Here is a 23,437-nt window from a genome sequence, read left to right as displayed (position 1 = left end):
CCTCAAAAAATGTTAGATGAGGATTTAGCGTCTACCATTCATATTAATTTAACTTTATTTTACGATATATACTTCATTATTATTATCTAATAGTTAATTGATTGTAAAGCTAAGTTTTGCGTTGCGTTTCAGGGTACGGTGCCAGGATATGTCTGGAGCTGAGAACACCGAATCTGGAGGTTCAAATGTTCTCGGCTCTGTTGCGATATCTCTACACTGGTGATATTTGCCCACACGACGCGGCCCTGGAGGCGAACCTTCTGCGGCGCTTAGGGGAAGAATTCGGCACGCCGAACCCGTTGGAACACGATCTCAGATATTTGCTGGACACCGGTGATTACGCGGACGCCGCGCTAGTGTTCACGTCGGACAGTGATTATCAGAGACCAGATAGTGGAAGTTCAGAATACGGATTCCGGCCAAAGTTAGAACTGCCATGTCATAAAGCGATACTTTCTGCGAGATCTCCGTTCTTCAGGAACTTAATACAAAGACGGACTAGATCGGGGGAAGATCACACAGAAAGGGCGCTTCATATACCTACTAGAATAGTTTTGGATGAGAGTGTAATACCGAAACGATACGCCAGAGTATTATTACATGCAGTGTATTTAGATACCGTTGATTTGTCGTTAATAATGAGAGGTAATGGTTGCGGAAACAGCGCCGGTAGTCTCGGAGAGGTAAATATATTGTACAGAAAATACTTTCGTGTTGCACTGTCTAACAAATATTTGTCAGAATCAGTATGGTGAACTGATGTCGTCCCTGAACGGTTAAATTCACATCTAGTTAAGAGAAATGTATAAGAATTACCTCTATTGCACGTTGAAACTCGAGTATTATGTTATGCAGTGTTTTCAAATCAGGTGACTTGTTACTGATTTGTAAACTACGTCAACTTATTTGTATGTGTTTACTCCTAGGTTCAAGCTCTCACTCATACTGGACGTGTTCGACCAAGTCCTTTGGAGGAAGCAATGGAATTGTACCAAATCGGCAGATTTTTGGAGTTAGATATATTGTCACAGGGTTGTGAAGATCTTATTTTAGAATACCTTACCTTGGAATCGCTTCCAGCTGTACTGAAGTGAGTTTCCCATAAGAGAATCCGTCAAATATGAAACTGAAAATAATTTTATTCATTATCGTTTGGTTATTTCTTTCTCAGATGGGGTAGTCAACCTCACGGATCCGCATGGGTACACAGACAAGCATTGCATTACCTTAGAGAGGAATTCCAACCAGTCGCCTCTTCTTCCATCCTCCATCAATTGGATCATGCACACTTGGCGAACGTTTTGCAAAGTCATTTTTTGCAAGCCAGCGAGCTTGAAATACTGCAGGCAGTACTCAAGTGGGGGGAACAAGAATTGGTGCGCCGTATGGAAGACAGAGAGCCTAATTTACTTAGTCATACAGTGCACTCCGTGACAAGAAAGGGGCTGAAGAAAAGGGACCTAAGCGATATAGAATTACGAGAGATACTCAGCGAACTTTTACCTCTTGTCAGGATGGATCACATATTACCGCCTAACAGCGAAGCACTGACTCAGGTAAGAATTGAAAGTTGAATTTCGATTTAAATTGGGCTGCCGAGAGTTCTATTTGAATTTCGATTTAAATATGTACTAACGAAAGTGTTCTCTGTATTTAGGCTATTAGGAGAGGGTTGGTGTCAACCCCACCGAGTCACATGATAGGGGATGAAAGAGAGAACCTTCGAATGAATGCTTGGATAAGAGGAGGGAAGAAGAATGGATTTTTTGTAAGGCCACGACTATTTATGCCGTATTACGAGGAAATAAAGGTAGCTAGAACTTTCATAGTGTACATTATACTTTGTCAACAATTTTTGCGCAGACATTCATATACTTCGTTTTCTTGCAGTCTTTAGTTGAGGAACAGATGGTCCAAGAAGCAGATTTAGTGAGATTACGAAGGCCACGGTACGTTGCCGATATTCCTGATGCCTTGTACATGGTTGACGAGAAACCCAGACCAATAGGCACGGCAGGCGTAGATGTTCTTGCTGCCGCGTTTCCAGGTACCCTTAACTGCAAATATACAATGATGTTTCTCTCTTAGAAAGAACTTGTTCAGTTTAGGTTTTATTCAAGTTCCAGATTCGGTTACACTGGCAGCTATGATGAAACGCGAGCAGAAGTTGAGACAGTCTCCTAGTTGTCAGAGAGCTATCAATCTACCACTGTCGTCGCGGCATGAGATCAACAGGCAGGTGCGGCTACGTGTTGTGAGGGAGTTCAACTTACCTGACACGGTGGCGGACCTGTTGGAGGTGAGTGTTCATTTATTCACTATGAACAACTCAAATAACACGGAGTGCAACTTACGTGTTATTTGAAATCGTCATGTTGCGAGACTCGCCGTCCATAAGTCACCGGGTACTTATTCAAATTTGAATGCAGACGATCTTTTGCTATTAAAGGACCTATATTATGAAATAAATATGGTACTTAAATTATAATGATTACTCTTATATTTCCTAATTTTTAAAATTTAAGCGGGGCAATAGTTTTCCAATTTCCACAATTTCTCAATCTCTTTTGTCCGACATTTATTCAAATAGTATATCTATTTAATTTTCCAAAATAAAACAATCAAATCAAGCTGGAAGCTTGCATTCTTTAATTACCATTTTGTTGAAGATAAGTGTCCGGTGATTTATGGACGGGAGTGTATTATATATACTTAATCATTACAATGGAACGCGAGATACATCGCGTACATTGTGTAACTATAACATCGCTTATCCTGTCAAGAACGATAAATAGTTAGCATCATTGTTTCTCTGTTACGTTACATAAAATATGCTCCACTGTGAGAGATTGCATCGATGAAAACCGAAATAAGACTTTGTTTGCGACATCTCTATTTCGCGCGACCACAAACGTGCACTTAGAAAACGTGACTGCGGATTGGATTCGAAACACGTAACACTACATGAGATAACAGACATTAAAACATACAGCTGCGCATTTACATAACAGTATTGATCACTTAACAATTATGTGCCGGACAATTGTCTTGAACCATTTCATCCAAAAAATACATTTTATTATATACAAACACTGGAAATATCGAAAAGCATAGAAACACTTGTTACATGTATATCGATGTGTATAGAATTTGTAAAGCGTTAAAAAAATAATTGTTATATTTGGTCTTTTCGTGTGATTATCTGAAACACCGCTTGCGTTATTTATCCCTAATGTCTTCTATGTACACTAACATTCATACAACGTACAAATTTCGATAATATAATAATACATGCGTTCGTTGTCGTCGTATTTGTACTTTAAGTATGTCCGCGTATAAAAATAATCTTCAATAACAATAATTCTTCTAACAACGCAGTAACAACCTGACCGAATGCTACTCGATTAACCATCCTCGTTTGACAAACAGCTGCACGATGTGCAACAACTTCTGCCTGTAAACGTTATCGACTTTCCGGTTCAAGAATTGGTCGACGTCCAAATTGTTCAGCTCCGGAGTGTTGTCCTTGGGCGCTTGAATCACTTGCGCCATCATCAGGCACTGGTTGAACTTCATTGGTCCACAATGTTTCACGATCTCGTCGAATCTCTTCTTCGGGAACTTTTCTGTGTCGATGTTGAGCATCTTCAAGGATTTAATGAAGCTGCAATAGTAATAATCGATCATATCGTCCAATTGATGGTCTAGAATGTCCTTGTTCACACTGGACACCAGGAAGAAAAGGAGATCGTTGATGCCATAATCGTAGACACACAGCTGGAAGTCTACGATCTTCACGCCAACAAGTTCTCCGCGAGCATCGTGTCTGAACATCATGTTGTTCACCCAGAAGTCATTGTGGACCAGCGTCGCCCACGGTTCTTCAGGCTTCGCAGCGTTCTTGTTCAGCTCCACGCCGTATTCGATGGTTCTCTCGATGCGATCTAGATAAGGCTTGACTTCCTCGATGTCTTTTACGTCCGCCTGCGCCTTCCTGATCATGTCAAGAACACATTTCTCCGTCGTCTCGCTGAGAACATCCGTCAACACGTCTTCCTTTATCTTCTCGAATATCTGAGGCTTCTTCAGCTTCAGCGCGACAGTCAGAGCGTGCAGTTTAGCCAGTTCTTCTAGCGCAAACTTCGTGTGTTTCTCGTCGAGTCCGTATATTCTGTCTTCGGTCCCGTAGCCGTTGTACTTCAGGTTCTCTAGAATGATGATAGCTTGCTCGTCGAACTTGTCCGGGTTGCGCAGACCCAATCTTCCTCCGAAATACTTGGGAGCTAGCACGCTCAGATCTTTCTCCTCTATTCCACATTCTAGTTGGAGGTTCTCGAACTCTCTCGTCATGGTACTATAGAACTCCAATTCCTTTTTAAATGTTATAGGGCTGTTGAACAACTCTAACAGATACTCCGACGTTGGTGGTAGCTTCGCCACAAGGTTCATTGTTTCGGTCTTGTTGGAATGGATCACTGTCACGTTGATGGCTAGCATGATGCTGCCGAAGTTCTCTCCCGGGGCTGTCAGAGGCTTCCATTCTAGATTCTTGATCTCGAAGTTCGGGCCCAGACTGTGTACCAGCAGGGCCTCCAGGTTCTGTATCGGCGATGATTCGATGGATGGAGTCATGGTTTACCTGAAATTGATATTTAGGGATTGTAGAAGATTTTGCGAGGTTTGCAAAGACGTTAGAAGTTAAAATGGTTTCTCTTTTGAACAGTTAAGGGGGTAGTTTCGGGTTGCAAGGGTGTGAGATGGAGTTTTTCAGTAGTCAAGCGGAATTTGCATTAGTTGGAAGGATAAAGTGTGACAAATTACACCTCGTAAACGTAAAAATATGATTGATGTTTTATCTGGCGCTTTTGACTACTACAAAACCCCACCATTGCATTATTGAAGAATCAGAAGGCACATCCCGCACCCTTGCAATCTTGGAAACGATTCTACCTCCATAAAGCTGCGATAGCTATATGCTGCCGAATATTGCACATTGCGCCTCGTAAACGTAAAAATAGGAAATTCTTGAAATCCTGGAAACGATCCCCTTAAACGTTACAAATTGAGCATGCTGTACACACAGTTCGGCTCTAGTTTTTCAACCGAGAGCGCGTGTACAAGCGGCTTTCCGTGTTACGAATGTCTGTATTTGTAAATAACACCACACGACATTAGTCATTCGCTTTGTTGATTGTTACCAGCGTGTCGCGTTCTGGCATTGCATAATATCGATCATTGTAGAGTATCATCGCCTGCCGAGATTGCCTCCGACATTTTATCTACCCTCCCGATATTCAGATTTATCACGGCGTTTATGGTCCGACGCCCGTGAAAGGAATTTCAAGAACTGTTCACCTCGATACTTACTTCTTCGAGAGTCTCGAATCGTTGAATGACAAGAGCCAATTTTCGCGGTTAAAGCTTTCAACGCGAATCCTCTCTGTGCACGTTTTACGCGGAAACACTAAACCCCGCACACTATACTCGACGAGCGGGCGTAGAATGCGTTATTGCACGCGAAGCCAGATTACAAACCAATGATAACATTTATCAGCACTATTTATTTTCTTTTTTTTTGGTCGGTCATTTACTGATTAGAAGTATATATCCACTTATTGTCGATACATATTTATATACATATGTATACATACAGATAGACGTTTATGAGAAAACGAGTAGGTGCAATTTGAAACAGTAAAAACATTGGAAGTATTTAAAAATACTGTTTCAGTATATTCAACCTATCGAGCATATTTAGAAAGAAAATCAATTTCTATTTCACTCCAGTTTGTTGCAAAGTTGTAGAAAATGTTTATTTTGCATAAAGATCCGCTGTCTATTGAGCGGATCACTGAAAAGATGCTTTGATGGCTCGACCTTTTAAACTCTCAAGTAAGGGATTGAAATGGGCAATCAATTCTCAGAAGATTTTATCTGCTGGACAGCTGATCTAATATTATATTGGTCGATAGGTTATCGCATAAATGGTGGCCCGTCACCGAATTTCAAATTGTAAGTTGTGAAGTTGTCGAGGAAAGATTGAGTAGATAAAGCTTGAAGCAGTGGAAGGATTAAAAGAATTTCAGAACACTATTGAGAAACTATTGAGGAAAGAATGATAATTGAATTCAGCTTCTGTTTTTTTGCTCCGGACAATTTTCATTTTGCATAAAAATCCGCAGTCGAGTCGCGATAAATCAGCCGAGTCCGAACAGAATTTTTGAACGGAATTGCGAGTCTAACAATAAGCAATCGATTACGGACAATGAAAAGTTGTTTGACGATCTCTGAATGCCGGCTGTCTTTTTAGCTTCCGAGAAATCTGATCGGTCAATTAAATACCGATGTATTATACGATCGATAGTGATAGAACGTTCATGGGCGTTAATGCAAACCAGTATTAATAGTTCAACTTTTGCGATCGAGATAGATAAAGGTAGGGGGGCGTTACAGGCAAGATCAGCGTGCGTCTATCGGTAATTTTGAAAAAACTTGCATCATCGGATTACCATGAGAATATACACACACACACGCAAACACATAAGCTGCGTGCAAGCCGTCTAATAGAGACGTTTATGTTTCTAACCGCATTAAAGTCGATTGTGCAACGACGAAAACAAGCAGATGCGTCGGGAGATGTCGCCGCTTAAGGATGCTTAAATAATTTGCGGTTCATTAGAAATCGCCTAGTCACTCAAAAATATTAGCGAGCACGTGCTGACGCTTCCAGCCACTTCCCAGCAATTTCCCAGTTGAACTGGCCTTGAACGGAAGTTTTTCTCAGAGGAGCCTCGATCTTTCGTTTTCTGTTCAGTTGGATAAAAGTTGCTTCTTTGTGAAACAATGGAATTGATATTTGAATTGTCTCCATTGTGACAGGCTCGATCTTCTAGGAAACTGCGTGTGAACGATCATGGTGAATACAAATTGGTTCGCGGAAGACTCTGGCCATTTGCATTTGCGTATATTTCCATACACACGCCTAGGTTTCTTAAAATGACATGCACCGAAGGGACTGGAAAACATAAGCACATAGGAACAGATAGATAAATACATAAATAAGAATATAAAGTATTTATGAGGAAGATTCATGAGCAAATAAATAGATAAATAAGAGTATGAAGTATCTGGGAATATATAGATGAATGAATAAATAAGAACGCGAAGTATTTATAAATTAATAAATGAATAAGTAAGAATATATAGCATTCACGAGTAATGAAATAAGAAACAATAGAGAATCCAAACGAAAATAAGAATACGAATATTTAAAAAAAGTAATTACACTGAATAATAAAAAATTGCATAATAAAAAACTATTAAGATTTCTAATAACTCTTTAAATGAACTTCGTGGATTGATACCGACATTGAAATTCTTTTTGAAACTAATGTATGCTAATGATATATCCCGATATAATGTAATTCATTAGCCTAATCGAGCATAAGTAGCTATCCATTCAGTTGTCCGTCACAAGTCGCGATGTTTTACGCGATAACGTTTTATCGATGTTACGGCTGGGAAATAAATTTCACGCGGTAATTGAACGTTAATTAATTAATCTCGAAGAGAAAGAGCACCGAAACACTTGGATTTCAATTTTTTCCGATCAGAATAGATACGGGGAACGTGAAGTTTGCATAATATGTTTCGCGAATGTTATTAGTGGGATTGTACCATGAAAATGATTTCATTGTATCGCATAGGTGATCGTTATGCGCGTCACGCAGCATGTAATTACCAACAAATATTTCTCCATTACACGCGGAAACCTGTATTTTCGATAAGTAGTCTGATATCGCGGCTAGACTAATTGAAACGTTCACATTTCCATTCTAATTGAACTGCGTTCGCGCTTTCGCGTCTTGGCTACATAATAAGCACCCAAAGAAACGAATCGATTAAATAATTTCTCGCGGATCAAAAATTTGGCAAAGTGAACATCAAGGGATGAAATAAATATGCAATGAACAAGCTCGCTTTACACTAAACCTGCCAAGCATTAAAACTATCTGGTAAATATTGCCTTATAAAAATGGAAACGCTTAAATTCATAGATGCTTGGACAAGGAAATTTATTCCGTTATTTTCCATAAATGTATTTTTATAATTTCGATAATTGGAAAATATATAAAGCCGGTGGTAAATGTATAATTGATTGAATTTCCAATGAACGAATCGATTACAAAAATCCGAAAGTTCGTACTCGGCACAACGAATACAAATTACAATAAAGATAATTGTCAGAAATGTCGCCAACAATGGGCTCTCGCTCACGTGCGATGCGAGATCTGCCGAGGGCTGCAGCAATTTGCACAACAATGAAATGCAGATAGCTTCCTGGAAGAGATAAAAGCGTCGCAATATTTCCGGTCGAAAATTGCACGTGGAGATCAACGATTTTCCCCGTCGCCTGTCTGATGCGAAACAGCGGTGACAGATTATTGATAATCGCGGGGGGGGGGGGGCAGCGTGCGACATTATCGCGAAATGACTTCCGCGATGGTCCTTAAACAGCGTTTTCGCACGCGAGTGGGGCGGAATGAGACCTGAATGAATTCATGAGCTCAGGAACGATATCAACTCGAACCTTCAGAGTATGGACTTTTGCACCACTATGATTCTCTGCCCGCCATTCGTCGAAATCGCGAGTGCATCGACGACTTTGTTGCATAACGCGAGCACGCATCGTGCGCGATTACGCGCACTGCAAATCAGCGTTATCAGTAGACTGCGGATCTTTATGCAATATAAACATTTTCTTCGTCATTTACACGATGCACGAACCATGCAAAAATTTCTTCCTGTCTTTAGCAATTGTAATAAATAACTATGACATGTGGTTGTTCTTAAATCGTCTTAATAAGTGCATAAAATCCGCAGTCTAGTCATCAGAGAGGCTAAACGGTTGCTATGGCTGGCGTGAATCTGCTTCCACAGAGATTCTCTTTATATAATTTTCGATAGCAGATTCTCCTTTAGTTAGAAGCACTAATAAATCCCATTTTTGTTTGATAAATTTCCTTGTTTGCACAATTATCTCTATCTTATCTCCCCACCACGAAGGTCTACCATATAACCGAAGTACGATAACGCAACGTAAACGAGCACTTGCACAGTCAGCGAATTTGTAGAATTTAGAACCTCGTCATTGGTACAAAAAATTCTAAACGCGAGACAATGTGTCGCGTTCATTGTTTCCGCGGTGGCATGATTTCAGATTCGATCTAAATTGCGACGACAAACGCGATGACGATTTACGATTGTTTAGCTGGATCACCGAGAGGTCAGAAAAATTGGAAAAAATAGTTAAAATTCTTGTGGTTATCAAGTGCTGATACCTGCTGGAGATAGCCACGAATATTATTGTGTCGTTTTTCTCAGATGGTTCTCAGATACAACCAGATGATTACGATCAGGCATAATTCATTTCCATTGGTTCAGTTTTCGACCTTGGTGGGCTTCATTGCGTTATGGTGGAACAATGTTATTGTTCTGTTGGAAAAACATCGGGAGTGACAGGCAATCATTCCGCTAATCGAAATCAGATACCCCGCTTCCCATTGTTTTAATTGCATTTCCCTCATACATATTTATCCGTCAACTGGCATTTCAGGTCTGCTTTAACAATTAATTTATCGCTCGGCAGGGGACGTGTCGCAATTACTGTCCTCCGCATATTCCATCAAAGACTTGTCACTCTCTGGAATCATGCATCCTTTCACCCTCCGTCATCATTAATTGAAAATCGAGTTCAACCCTTGCACAATGAGGCCTTCCGTTTTAATTGTGATTTTTCTTGCAGGAATATACAAATTCATTTAATTCATGAGCAATTCACATTTTGCAAAATTCTATTTTATTTGGTCTATGCTCATTTCTTTCAAATTTTCACTTAGACCACTTTTTTCGTGTAAAAATGTCCCAATTTTCTGGAATTGTCCGATCTAGAACGGAATCTGCATTTTCCAAACTTCTGGCAACAATATTTCAGGATCCAGTGATCCAATTTATTTTGAAAATTCGCGAGATCCGTTTCTGGCGATCACTTTTTCAGATCCGACCGGTTCTGCTCTACTTCGCGAGATTTTTTGTTTACCCGAAAAGTTGCATTGACGCAGATTGGAAATCTTTTTTTCCTCTCTTCTGGTTTGCGATGATCGTTATGTGCACCAGTTTTTAGCTGTCAGAACGGTTCCAACTTCGGACAGAGTCATTATTTCCGCGTGGAAAAGTTTTCGCGTGTTTCCGAAGTATCGGCAAATAAATGCTGAAGAATTTTCAAACGTTCATTAGCCTGCAAACCGTGCTTATTTGGGAAATAATAAATAAAAATGAAGATTCGAACAACCGAATACGCGAGCATAGCAGAACGTTCATGCTACAGTTCTTGCCTAATTACTTGCTTACCCAACTTCTTTGGGTCAGTGCATGGGTGCCGACAATTGTGAAAGTTGGTTGCGTCATACATCACGGTTTTTAATTAATACTTAATACTCCTGTTCTTACACTTTCGTAGAAGCGAAGAATTAGATGATTGCAAAAGATCGCGTGCGATTTGCGAATAAAAACATTTGCTCGACGAACTCTTCGGTGCGCGAATAAATTTTTATCGGGTTGATTGAATATTTAAACGCGTTTTGAATGCCGTTCAAAGTTTCACACCGCGGACGTCGATCAGCGACGATCCAATCTGTGTAATGAACATTGAAATGATCGAATACATTTTCAAATGGGTGAGAGAATACATACATATACAAGCTAACACTGTGCAGAAATAGATTTTCAATCAAACAATTCCCGGGAAAATGGCACCCAAAACAAACCAGCAGAAATTCGTTTTAAAATTTGTTTAATGAAGTGTCGCCAATGATTTTGTTAAATTAATGAACATTCAAGCAAACTACGCGGATAAATTAATTTGTAAATCTGTTCAAATAATCCCGCGATAAAAGGGCACTCGAACTGTCAACTTCATCGATGAAACCAAGTAAGCGAGTCTCGATGTTTTCTGTTGAATAAACATGTCTAGTCTTTCAAATCGAAATCGTCTAGTCATTTCGAGTGTTCTAACGTAACCAATGAGTTCATTAATCAACATGTCGGATCGATTAGAAAATATCTACGGACGGTTTAGCACAGAAAAGTGGTGTACCTGCTCCTCGCGACGTCTGCGGGAAATTGAAAAATTCTCCTTCGCGCGCTGGCGGCTTTCAATGACTCGAATCTCTCGGGAACCAAACGGCAAAATGCGATCACGGCAAATGTTGAAAAAACACTGTTAAACATGCCGTCGTTTGGACGCCATTAAGGCCGCGCAGAAGCGGACTCTATTTATAGTTTGTGCAGCGCATCAAGGAATCTAACGTAACGCGATAAGTGTCGCACTGGTGGCGGGAAATTCTACCGACGCATGGTTCGTTCTTATACGGTTTTGCCAAAAAAAATAATGTTTCGGACAAAGTACCATTTTCCAAACGAGCTGATTCGTCGTCCGATGGAATCATTTGTTCAGAATAATGCATTCAATGTTCACTTTTACCGAATTACCTTTATTGTACCAATTTCTGGACGTTTAATTCGAGGTACCATTTTTCATCAACGTTCTAAATGGTTTATTCAATTTTTACCAAACTGTCTTTACTGTTCTGACTTATATGTAGGTGTCATACTAATTTTCTAAATGGACTAATTCACCTATGAAAGTTTACAGTCGAATGATTTATTCAATGTAAATTTTGATCGAACAATTTTGATCACTCTCATCGGCATTTAATTGAAGGTGACATTTTTCATGAACTTTCTAAATGGTTTTCTATTTTCCTATTAAACGATTTTATATTCGAACGATTTGTTCAATGTTGATTTTCATCGAAATATTTTTGTCTGTATTTATTCATCGCTCTTTATTATATTTTCATATTAGTTTTATTTTCTTTCCATTTTCATCCATCTGGTCTACTTTCAATCTCCTCTTCGTTATTTTCGTTACATTTCTATTCCATCTCTTTTATTTCCCTCAATCCCCGTTCCATTTCCTTTTTGTCAAATTTCGTTTCCATTTTCGATTTCCTATTTCTTTCTTTCTTTCTTTTTTTTTTTTATTTTACTATAGCAGATACTCCGTCTCGGAATTGTAAACTAGCGAACAGCGAGCATGGAATTGCATAAACGCCAGCACTTTGATCGTTAGAGCGTGTGAATGAATTTCGTGCGAAGGAAAAGGCAGATTCGATATGCACCAATTTATCGTATAATAAGTGGAATGTTTCTGACGAAACACGCCGGAAGAGAATAATAGTTAAATGCACCGGTGCCTTGTATACAGGGTGAGTCAATCACCATAATCAAAACCCCATTTGTTCACTATTTAAGACTATTTGGTCAAAAATTTTTGTGAAGAAATCAGACGACCATTATTCAATTGAACTGTACAATATGTATAAATGTTTGAATTCAAAATTAAAATTGTAGAAGAGTGAGTCAATTGCCATCATCAAAAATCGATAGGCTATTAGTTGAAAAATTTTCGTAAAGAAACCGATGATCATTATTCATTTGGACTACACAATATAATTTTTCGAAGTCAGAATTAAAATTGTAGAAGGGTGAGTCAATTAACATCATCAAAAATGGATAGGCTATTAGTTGAAAAATTTTCGTAAAGAAACCAGATGATCATTATTCATTTGGACTATACAATATAATTTTTCGAAGTCAGAATTAAAATTGTAGAAGGGTGAGTCAATTAACATTATCAAAAATGGATAGGCTAATAGTTGAAAAATTTTCGTAAAGAAACTGATGATCATTATCTATTTGGTCTATACAATATAATTTTTTGAAGTCAAAATTAAAATTGTAGAAGGGTGAGTCAATTACCATTATCCAAAACTCATGGACTACTTGTTCAAAAATTTTTGAAAAGAAATCAGACGACCATTATTTGTTTAAATTATACAATTCAATTTTTCGAAGTCAAAATTAAAATTGTAGACGCGTTTAAGGACTCACAACTATGTTCAATCGCCAAAAAGAATATATTTTTGGGAATGGCAAGCCAGAAGAGCCCCTCCAAGTGACTCACCCAGTATAGTCGACCGGAGCAAGAACCGATTAGGCTGACTTTCCATCCCCGGTCGCGATTCGTCAATTATGAAGCCATTAAATCAAGAGAAAGTATTGGAAACTAGAAGCACGACCGATGTTTTTTGCGGGCCTGATTGATAGTCTTCTGTTCCCGGGTCTCGTTACTAAACGACTCGCAGAAAATGGCAGTCTCGACGATGATACCAGGTCAAGTGTCTCCCTTAAGATTACAGGAAATAAGAAATCCCTGTTATCTCCATTGTTTTCCGAGTGACAGAGATTTAATTAATCACGAGTCCTTATTATTGTCCACGATTGAGGTCGTTTATGGCTTTCGTTATCGTCACGGCCGTTGTTTCCTCGTCTTAAACGTGGTAAAGCGCAGTTCTTTCGGAAGAATTCTAATTGCAGGTGGATTATTGCTATTCGTTGCTGTTCATCTTGTTCGATGATAGTCTTCGCGGTTTCTGAGATCAATTTCCTGTGCTTGAACGGAATCTTGATCGAAAAGTATCCCGGAGTATTTCTCCAGTTCTGAGAGATGCTAATTGAATTGCAAAAACGACACCGTTAGTATTGTTTCCGTTTTTGGTCGAGGGAAATTCAAAGTTAATTTACTGTTTTTTAATTTATTAGATAAGGTGATATCGACTGACGTGGGTCGTAAAATATGTAAATAGTATTTCATTGTCAGATCGGTTTCGGTGATAATTTTTTTTTAAGAACGCAATTGTTACTCATTGTCGTTAAAAAGCAAATTGTGGTTAAATTGGGAAAATTATATTGCAGAGATCGATGTAATTCTGCACTTTGTTCATAACTAGAAAAATATACGACGTTATGTTACGACAGGATAATATCTGTCCGAGTATTCGTGTCGAATGTTTAATAATTAACATTTGTTCGATTCACATTCTCAATTGGATAATTGATATTCCATTAATCATTCTCATCATTATTGCCAGGTCATACACGTTCAGTCATTTTTCAACGCCTGCGGTCAAAGTAATTTATGACTGGACTGAGCGCCTTTATGCGTTTATTGTTCATGCAAATATTTAAAATGCTAGAAAATCTGAGCTCACATTTTCATCTTATTTCTGCGAAGAATCTTTTAGTCGATGGAAGAAGTTGTTCTCTTATTTTTCATGAAATTAGAACAACCTGTATAATGGTTAAATAATTACTTGAACACCCCTACACTATTATCTGAACATCCTGTATAGCATTAACCATTGCTAAAGGTCACCGCGTTAATAAAATTTTTTTATCTCAATCTACTTCAGCTAACTCCAGCGTCGGTCATCGATCACTATCGTGGCGCCACTGTCTTTGCTGTGACAGTCAACGAGTTAATTAAAGCCATTCACAAGTTGCATAATTTTGCTTTCATTGTTTCCCAATTGTTTTCGACACAATAATATCTTTTATTAAACTAGTTGTTCTATTTATTTGACATTCGATTCGCTGCTCCTATCCCGCGCGTTTATCCGCTCATTAAATTCTCATTGAATTATTCACATTATTATCTAAAGTATGATTATTGAGTGATTATCATTCAACTCCCAATTCATTATTATACATCTGCAAATATGGTAAATAACAGAAGCTACGATGTATAGTTGAAAGCATTTTGTATTTTATCCTTCTAAAAATTTATTACTATTGTTTAGAAAACGTTTCACACATATTTTATATAATGATTATTCAAATGAATTATTTAAATTGCTATCTAAACGATACCAATTTTAATGTGCGAATGAGTTATTCAATTTCGAATTCATTATTATACATCTGCAGATGTAGTAAATAACACAAGTGTCAATGCAATGTATAGTTGAAAGTATTTTGTCCTTGAAAAAATTTCTTACGGTTGGTTTAGGAAATATTAATTTTGTATAATGATTATACGAATGAATTATTAAAATTGTTATCTAAATGATGTACACAAATATTAGGAATGGTAATCGATGGTACCAATTCTAATGTGCGAATTCGATTCCCAATTCATTATTATACATCTGCAGATGTAGTAAATAACACAAGTTTCAATGCAATGTATAGTTTAAAGTATTTCGTCCTTAAAAAAATTTCTTACGATTGGTTTAGGAAACATTACTTTTGTATAATGATTATACAAATGAATTATTCAAATTGTTATCTAAATTATGTGAACAATTTTGTATAGTGATTATACAAATGAATTATTCAAATTGTTATCTAAATGATGTACACAAATATAAGCAATGGTAATCGATGATACCAATTCTAATGCGCGAATGAATCATTCGATTCCCAATTCATTATTATACATCTGCAGATATAGTAAATAACACAAGTGTCAATGCAATGTACACTTGAAAATATTTTGTATTTTGTTGTTAAAATTTGCCTTATACTTTCTTGGTATAATGTGATCCACGGTCTAGTTATTCCACATTTTCTTACCTCCTATCACTAAAAAGACACGCGAATCTCTAAATAAACAATTCGGGAATTGCGTTTGCGTGATCACTCAGCGTGCAAACAAGTTATTGTAAGTTTCATTGTTTGTGGTGTTACATAATGCAAACAATAAAACCATTTCGCTGTCTTGAAGCCTAGTTTTCGCGGCGAGCAAATATTTGATCGTTGATAGCGAATATCTTACGCAAACCATAAAGAATGGCGTAGATCTAGAAAAAGGAATTGCAATTGTACCATATGCACCGTCTTTTTAAAAAATTTATTACACATACAATTAACTGGGCCACAAAACACACGTATATTTTTTAACAGTCTTTTGATCGCGTGTGGGAGTCGACTAATTCGAAAGAACAATGAACGTTTCTTCCGGAGGCATTCTACTATGGGAATTCTGTGAACGGTATCACGTGCGCTAACAGGAAAACTATCTCGTTATTGCTCGAGGCGGTTCTACGGTAAACAGTAAACAGCTCGCGCGTTGGAAACTAACATTAATCATCATTTGCATGTGGGACCGCGTCGCCGGAGATGACGAAGGTTCCGCGAGAGTAGTCGCATTGTCACCAACGAAAATGCGGGTACCTTTCCGGCAATATTGTACATAGAACGGTATACATAATACACTGGTAGTTTTCCAATCGATCAGTTTCCAATCTCGTTGATTTTGCAATTATGTAGCACAAACGCGCGCACTATTATGCGGCCGAGCGTAGATTCTGCTGCGTCAATGAACGCGCGCTTACGATGTCGACTACGCACATTATCATACTACACGAGTAAGTGAAATTATTTATTCAGAAACGTCGTCGCAAACACAGTGAATCACAGCGATATTCGGACGATACTACTGGATTACTATTAACCAATCGCGAGGAAAGAATATTCAAAAAATTGCAACTGTTCGGAATTCTAGAGGAAACATGTATTTTTAAAATGTGTCTAATTCATACAGATCTACAAAATGCATTTTTAAAATGTTCAACATTGAAAGTTTTCGATATCCCACAGAAAAAGGTTGTGCACAACTTTTAGTATTTTCTCTAGAATTCCAAACAGTTACAAAATCGCAAGGAAGATATATTCAAAACAATTGTAATTGTTTGGAATTCTATAGAAAATACTAAAAGTTGTGCACAACTCTTTTCTGTGGGATATTGAAAACTTTAAATATTGAACATTTTAAAAATGCATTTTGTAGATCTGTATGAATTAGACACATTTTAAAAATACATGTTGTAGATCTGTATCCATTACACACATTCTGAAGATTGCATCGAAATAATTACAACCTAATCTGGGGATTAGAATTGGATGATGTTGTAGTTCACGTGTTAGTTACTCTGATTTGGCTCGAGCGTGATTACTGTCGAGAGTTACATTCGACAATCACTATCAAGGACTATCCTCAAGTGGACACGTACTGTAACCCTCGGGAATGAATCTATCCGTACAGGTCGTACCATAACAACTGGACAACGTTTAGATTGTACCTTGTATATGTGAATTTTTTAAAATTTTTCTTTAATCTTTGTCCGAGAATATTCTGGATCTAAATATATTAAAATGATCGACGTGTTTCATCAACGTTTCGGAACGAAAAATGAGCTCGGACAGATTAAAAAACAAACGAGCCGTTTTAACAAAGGGAAAGAAAAATATTCTACATTTTTCTGATTGGCTCCCCCACAGATCGACTTTTTTTCCATTCGCGGTGGCAGCATTCGAAAAATTTGATAACTCGGAAATGTCAGAAGATCCTACGAGAAAACTTTCGAATGTCAATAAAATCGTGATGGAAATATCGGGATGTTCGGACACTCGGGATCGAATTTGCACGAATTTAAATCGACTCCAATCTGCATTTTTGAGTGTAGAACATATTGATCCAGTGGTGGTCGAAAATTCTGAATCGTTTCTCGAATTGAAAACAAATATTGCTCTTTAACTTGTGACGAATTTATATGTTCAACTAATTCGAACGAGAATGTCCACCAAGAGTTATTCTAAAATATAATAAACGAGTAAGAACGCATTCGAAACGACAACTAACAGTGGCACTATTATTTTATTTTCATCACAGGAGATCCTATCAGCGAATTCTATTTTTGCTCAGTCGACTTAAGAAAAAAAAATTGCAGTAGAAACATAAAAATGCACAGTGCGACCAGCAAGGAAACTATTATCTGACGAATGATAATTATCTATGAGAGCCTCCAGTAATTCTATTTAAGCCTCACTCTACATACAGTAAATAGTCGAGTAAACGCACCGGAGACACAACACCAGCGGCGATAATAAAAGGAATAAACACACGAATGACTGGTTCGTTTCGTGGTTTCGTAAGCAGAGTGGGTCGGGACAGTGCGAAATCAGATTCGTGATTCAAATCGGAATCGTATTCGATCGAGCGTGCTCGCCATGCTACTATACTTCCAAGAGGACACTCGTGTAACAGGTTCGAAACTGTCCGTTGTGCAATAAACGAACGAACGAACAGATGCAAAAGAAGAAAAATACGTTCTTGTAGCTTAAAAATGTATCTATATATCGCAAAAAAAGTTTATGCCCGTATCGCAGATAGTTTTCAGTGAAAAATTCTGGATCACTTACGTTTCTGTTACACGAGAACTCGCCCCCCGTAAAGGGTCAAGCGTACGCCGATTATTCGGGAATTTGAGCGTATATGGAGCGGTTGGTGGCCGCGTTAATTGGTTGGATCGTTCGAGGAATACCTGTTGCGGCGGTTGCAAGCGTTTCAGACAATCGCAAACGTAATCGCAAGAGAGTCTCGTCGAATGCACTCGACGCGGCTGCCTGGCGCAGCGAAGCCGTGACAACTGAGCGGAGCTTCGTTACCGTTTGACTTTGACCCCTATTCTCCCTCTTTTCGACGCTCATTGATGGTATCTCCATCTTTCAGCTCCGATACGGATTTCAGGCCGAACGATACGCGTCACGGGCCCGATTCGAAGGGATGCACTACACTCCCACGCTGTCGCGGAACTCGACCGTCCGCGTGGAGATGGGAACGATACGCTCGCGAGTTACACTCCGCAACAAAACGATACGACACCTCTAGATTTCTAATGTTTGCGCAAAAAACTCTATCAGAACCACCCAACAGTAATTGTGGAACAAATTTAGTGTTGAACAGTGTGTAATTAAATCACTATTCTTCTTCACCATGTCTTATTGTTTTGAAGCACCGGTTTTTCATGTAAACTGATATAACTCCTGAGACACAACGTAAATAATAGCAGTTACTTCGTATGTTACTAAACAGAGGATACTCTATACAGATCTATATACAAAATCTTTGTACACATCATTGGTATTGACAAACATTAGAAATCTAGAGGTGTCTTATCGTTTTGTCGCGGAGTGTAGGCTAACGTGAAACCTTCGTCCAAAGTAGGCGAAATTCATCAGTAGACTGCGGATCTTTGTGCATTTATGGCTTCAAAACATGCTGGAAAAGAAAATTCCACAGAATTTAGCACGATTTTGATTTCAGATGTACAAAGACCTCAGATCCACTTCGTTACAATTTGCCCACTAAAATGTCAAATTGCATGAACGTTCGCAGTACATTTATCAGACCCATTTCTTGAAGAAGTAGATCTTGACTGAGAACACATTCGGGCCATTTTAACAGAGTGGTCTCGTTTCCAGGATTGCAAGGGTTCGGGATGTTCCTTCTCGTTTCTCTATAATGCAAGGATGGGCTTTTCCAGAAGTAAATAAAACGTCAGTATAGGCCGCAGCAGCCCACAAACGTCCTATTTTTACGTTTACGAGGCGTAATTTAAAACATCGGACCTTTGAGGGAAACTGGTCAAGATTGATCTCTTATCTAGCGTTCTTAACGACTGAAAAACCCCATCTTTGCATTATCGAGAAATGAGAAGGCGCATCCCGCACCCTTGCAATCCTGGAAACGAGTCTACCCCCGCAATTTATGCGGTCCATTGTGTTAGGTCGTTCGGAAAGTCATTTCGTTTTCTCAAGGGAAGATAAAAGCCACTTTTTTACCATTTACAATATGTCTCGTGACATTTTGTTCGATGATCTTTTGCGATTTTTCAGGCAACTTAAAGATAAAGTTATAAAATGAAACATGTTGAAAAAAGCGGAAAAAATGGTAATTCGATGGTACATGCTTTCTTGAAACAGCACAGATTTTTTTCTTTCGTGTACTACATTTTTACCCTTGCGGTAATCAAAAAGCAACTTTAATTTTGCATATTTGCTCTCAATTCCCTGTTTTTTCTCGTATTTTCTGGAAAACATTTGTTAGAAAGAACTTTTAAAAATTTTACGAAGTCATTTTGCTTTAAAGCGTGTTCGATCAATTATGTACTGTTTTCTAGCTTGGTAAAAAGAACTATAGCAAAAAAATGTCGGTTTCTTCGTGATAAAATCACGATGGAGGTTACGCAACTACTCGAGTAACAATCTCAAGAGAGATATTATTAGATTACGTATATCGAAGACATTTATACTACTTCTGTGAACGAATTCGCGAGATGCCAATATGTCGTCATAACCGTGGAAGATGAGCTAGAACGTCGATGTTAACACGGAGCGTTTACGTCACAGTTCAGCTCGTGACGTGTTCGATTCGTATAAAAAAAAAGGGCAAAGTTCATGCACGAGGATAGAAGAGAGCTGCGCGCTGATGACTAGATATTCCGATAATGGGAATCTAGAATTCTACTATATATTGAATTCCGGAGAACAAAAACATCAGATTGCACATAAACCAGTCAGTTTGTTAACCGTGGGCGTGTTAAACCTCCTTACAGCTATAAACCTACGCCCACCGAAGTTCTACGCAATCTAAACAATTTGAAACAAAGAACTAAAAAAATTTCATAATTTCATAGATCGGTCAAATAAACAATCAAATTTTCTCATTATCCTGTTTGTACACGAGAAAATTAAGGTCGAATATCACACAGGTATTGTTCGACATTAAACTTTGATATTTAACGAGAAGAGAGATTAAAAGCGTAGAAAAATATCTGAAAAATCAACAAATAACATTTTTCCGATAATTCCTGTTTGTACGTCGACAAAATTTGCATATTCACAAACCTTTTTAATAATAGAAATCAATGCTCGAGCCGGAACGTATAATAACGTTAAATTAGTAAGTCCATTAAAATCATACAGGTATTTCTCCTCGGGTATGACGTTGCAGATGGCATGAATACGTAAAATACGCAGTCTGGATATAATTCTGTGTCTCGCTAAATACCTTGAACCTTTAGGTTAATGAATACCAGTGGTGGGTGTTCGCTTTTCTCTCTCGCGAACGTCCAGTTACCGGAGTTTGTTAAGTACCAGGAGTTTAGCTTCCGACTTGGAGGGTTTTCGGTCATGTCGTCTCGTTAGGATTACAGTTTGTCGCGGTGTTCTGTCCTGAACACGTCCAGCTTTGTCCTCGGTGGACCAAATATTTTGGCAGAGGTGTTATTCCCGCGTGTATCGACGCGTCGATGATTTTATGTGGATTTTATCACGTAATTTAGAACAGTAAAAACATTAGAAGAATTTAATACTACTGTTGTATTACTTTCGATCTGTTGGACATGTTAACACTTCACCTACCGGAATCCTATTAATAGGATTTTCAGTTACTGTGCCGTACCAAGAGGTAGCTTAAAAATCTCTTTTTACCACGCTTATATTAGCTTGCCGTGTCGTTGTTGTATGTGTCAAATCTTTTAATCGAATTTTAAACCACTTCCCGATAAGCTAGAGACTTGATACTTTAAACATAGCTCAGAACTGGATGACAATGCAATATTAAAAAACAAATTTTAAAAAAACTGTGCGTCTAGGAGAAAAAAATACTTAAATATTAACCGTCACACCTCGCCGCGCGACGCTCGGTAGTACGGCATCGCGTTCAGCGATCTCCACTCCGTTCGCCAGCGCTCCCTACTCCACTACACGTTCCTACACCGACTCGTTCCCACTCCACTGACCCACTTCGCCCCGAAGGAGCTCTCAGTGTGGTGTTCCGTTCATACGGTTCCATTTCGGACTCTATCAAGAGACGTCACTCATTCTATCTATCTCGCGTATTTCCATATCTTGCGTTTTTCTACATCGTACTATTTCGTACAAGTATTACTATATTTTGCGTTCCATTTACAAAAGACTAAAAAGTAGAAAATAAAAAAAACTTTTTAAAAACCGCGCTTATATTAAAATGCACTAAAAAGGAGGGAATAATTTTTTTAGACGTTAGTGACTGTAAATAAAAGTGTGGACCGCTAAACTTTATTGACGTAATCTTCGTTGGCGCTCCACGCTTTTATTTATAGTCACTAATGTATAAAAAAATTATTTTCTCCTTTTTAGTGCATTTTAATATAAGCGTGATTTTTAAAAAGTTTTTTAAAAATATAGTTTTTACGTTACAATCCCAAACGAAATTATTAGATGACGTTACTGAGGGTGACTTGTCGATTCAGAATTGAAATTGAAATTGAAAAGTCTTTAGCCACGACTCGTAGACTTTTAAAAATTACGATATAATCGCCGGTGAGTAATGTGTAGATTGCGGATCTTTATGTATTTATGAAGAAATTGGCTGGGTGAAATATGAAACAGTGACAGATCAGGAAAATTTCAGAATGTTGTAACGTTGTTTTTAATGCAACAAAATCATTATTATCTCGATTATTTCCTGGAGTTTCGAACGCAATTGAAATTTCCATGTGAATATTTTTGACGATTTTATTTCTTGATATCTCCGTGCTGTTTCTTCGATCCTGTGATCTACGAAAAATCAACTATTGCTCCGAGAGTCGACAACGTAGAATCGGCTATCTCCACCACCACGGCCGGACAAGTTCCGATTCTACGTCATCGATTCTCGGAGCACTAATTGTAAACACATATCGTGTTCGGTGTCATTTTAATCAGCAAAATACCACAAATAAGACGGCGACAGTCCCATTCCGTTGTTTTCTTTTTCCAAAGAAAGTTGATACTGTTTAATCGAGAACGAAATAGTTTTCCCGTGTGCTTTACTTCATCGCGAGAGTCGTAACGATGCTTTTATTCGTGCGTACACTATTATGCTAAAGGTCGCAGAAAATGTTAACAGGTATACTCTTGCCTCTGGCCTACGCGATGCAGCGTAAGTTTTTGTTCAAGACAGAATTGTGTGTGGCATATCGAGTTGTTTATTTATCTCTATGCGTCTTGTGTTCCTCTGAACTTTCATTTTTGCGTCTCGGGATATTCATGTCTCGGGAATAAGAAAAGAAGATTCTCGAAAGATTCTGGGCCTTTCGAGTGATTCAGCCCGATCGATCTATCGATCATTATCGCGTCTGCTGCGATGGAAAAATGATAATGAAGGAGTCGATTCTATTCTGTTCCGCAGAACACGGCCGCGTACAATGTGAAGGAGCAAAACGAGAGACTGACTGACATTGAAGATATGGATTCTCCTGGCATGGGAATCAACGCGAGGACAGCACCGCCATTGTGTTATGGCAGGAACATGACATTCCCGCGACCAGCATCATCCTGCGCGCACAGACACGAGCTTCCAGCTATAGTCACCGAGGGTGAAAGCTGCAGGCTTCTTGCCGAGGTAAGAAACATCCGGGGAACCGTTCCCGTTAATTGGACACCTTAATTCGGGATCGCGAAGAAACCTAACCGATTCGAAATTACGAGAAAATTGCGAGGGGGCCATTCGTTTCCATTATCAGCGGCGGAAATCTTTTCGCCTCGCCAGCTGATTGCTTCGCCTTTTTCTGCTAGGTCGTCCGAACGAGGATCATTGTTTGCAAAAGGAAATTGTTCGGCTCCGGCTCGTCGCAGGATCGATTAAACGTCATTTCCACTTCCAACG

At 38.6% G+C, this 23,437-nt stretch overlaps 2 protein-coding genes across 9 annotated transcripts in view; one reads left to right on the top strand and one right to left on the bottom strand.

The window, feature by feature from the left end:
- Positions 1-23,437, top strand: part of LOC143215731 (BTB/POZ domain-containing protein 7) — a 43,918-nt gene that overhangs the window by 4,008 nt on the left and 16,473 nt on the right. For 3 of the 4 annotated variants that reach the window (XM_076438115.1, XM_076438113.1, XM_076438114.1), the window contains 7 exons: positions 133-683; positions 927-1,090; positions 1,172-1,556; positions 1,658-1,810; positions 1,891-2,047; positions 2,121-2,299; positions 22,961-23,173. In XM_076438115.1, coding sequence (XP_076294230.1) covers positions 133-683; positions 927-1,090; positions 1,172-1,556; positions 1,658-1,810; positions 1,891-2,047; positions 2,121-2,299; positions 22,961-23,173 — 1,802 coding nt within the window. The remainder of the gene's footprint in view (positions 1-132; positions 684-926; positions 1,091-1,171; positions 1,557-1,657; positions 1,811-1,890; positions 2,048-2,120; positions 2,300-22,960; positions 23,174-23,437) is intronic. The other variant, XM_076438116.1, reaches the window with a different exon arrangement.
- Positions 3,057-18,441, bottom strand: LOC143215745 (uncharacterized). 5 transcript variants are annotated; one of them, XM_076438145.1, is made up of 2 exons: positions 18,288-18,441; positions 3,057-4,639 (listed from the first exon to the last, which is right to left on the bottom strand). In XM_076438145.1, exon 2 carries the CDS (start codon positions 4,630-4,632, stop codon positions 3,397-3,399), a length of 1,236 nt encoding a protein of 411 aa, XP_076294260.1. In that variant the 5' UTR covers positions 4,633-4,639; positions 18,288-18,441; the 3' UTR covers positions 3,057-3,396. The 5 variants fall into 5 exon arrangements, with proteins under 5 accessions (XP_076294260.1, XP_076294257.1, XP_076294262.1 ...); XM_076438142.1 differs by having other exon boundaries at positions 18,166-18,404; XM_076438147.1 differs by lacking the exon at positions 18,288-18,441 and adding an exon at positions 13,088-14,703.

The sequence above is a fragment of the Lasioglossum baleicum genome, chromosome 14 (assembly GCF_051020765.1).
Source record: "Lasioglossum baleicum chromosome 14, iyLasBale1, whole genome shotgun sequence".
Taxonomy (NCBI): domain Eukaryota; kingdom Metazoa; phylum Arthropoda; class Insecta; order Hymenoptera; family Halictidae; genus Lasioglossum; species Lasioglossum baleicum.
The sequence above is the reverse complement of the archived record's forward strand: the minus strand, read 5'-3'. Positions and strand labels throughout refer to the sequence as shown.

Bases quoted from the DNA above. Each gene is read 5' to 3' on its own strand.
- LOC143215745 (XM_076438145.1), bottom strand. From the start codon at position 4,632: ATGACTCCATCCATCGAATCATCGCCGATACAGAACCTGGAGGCCCTG.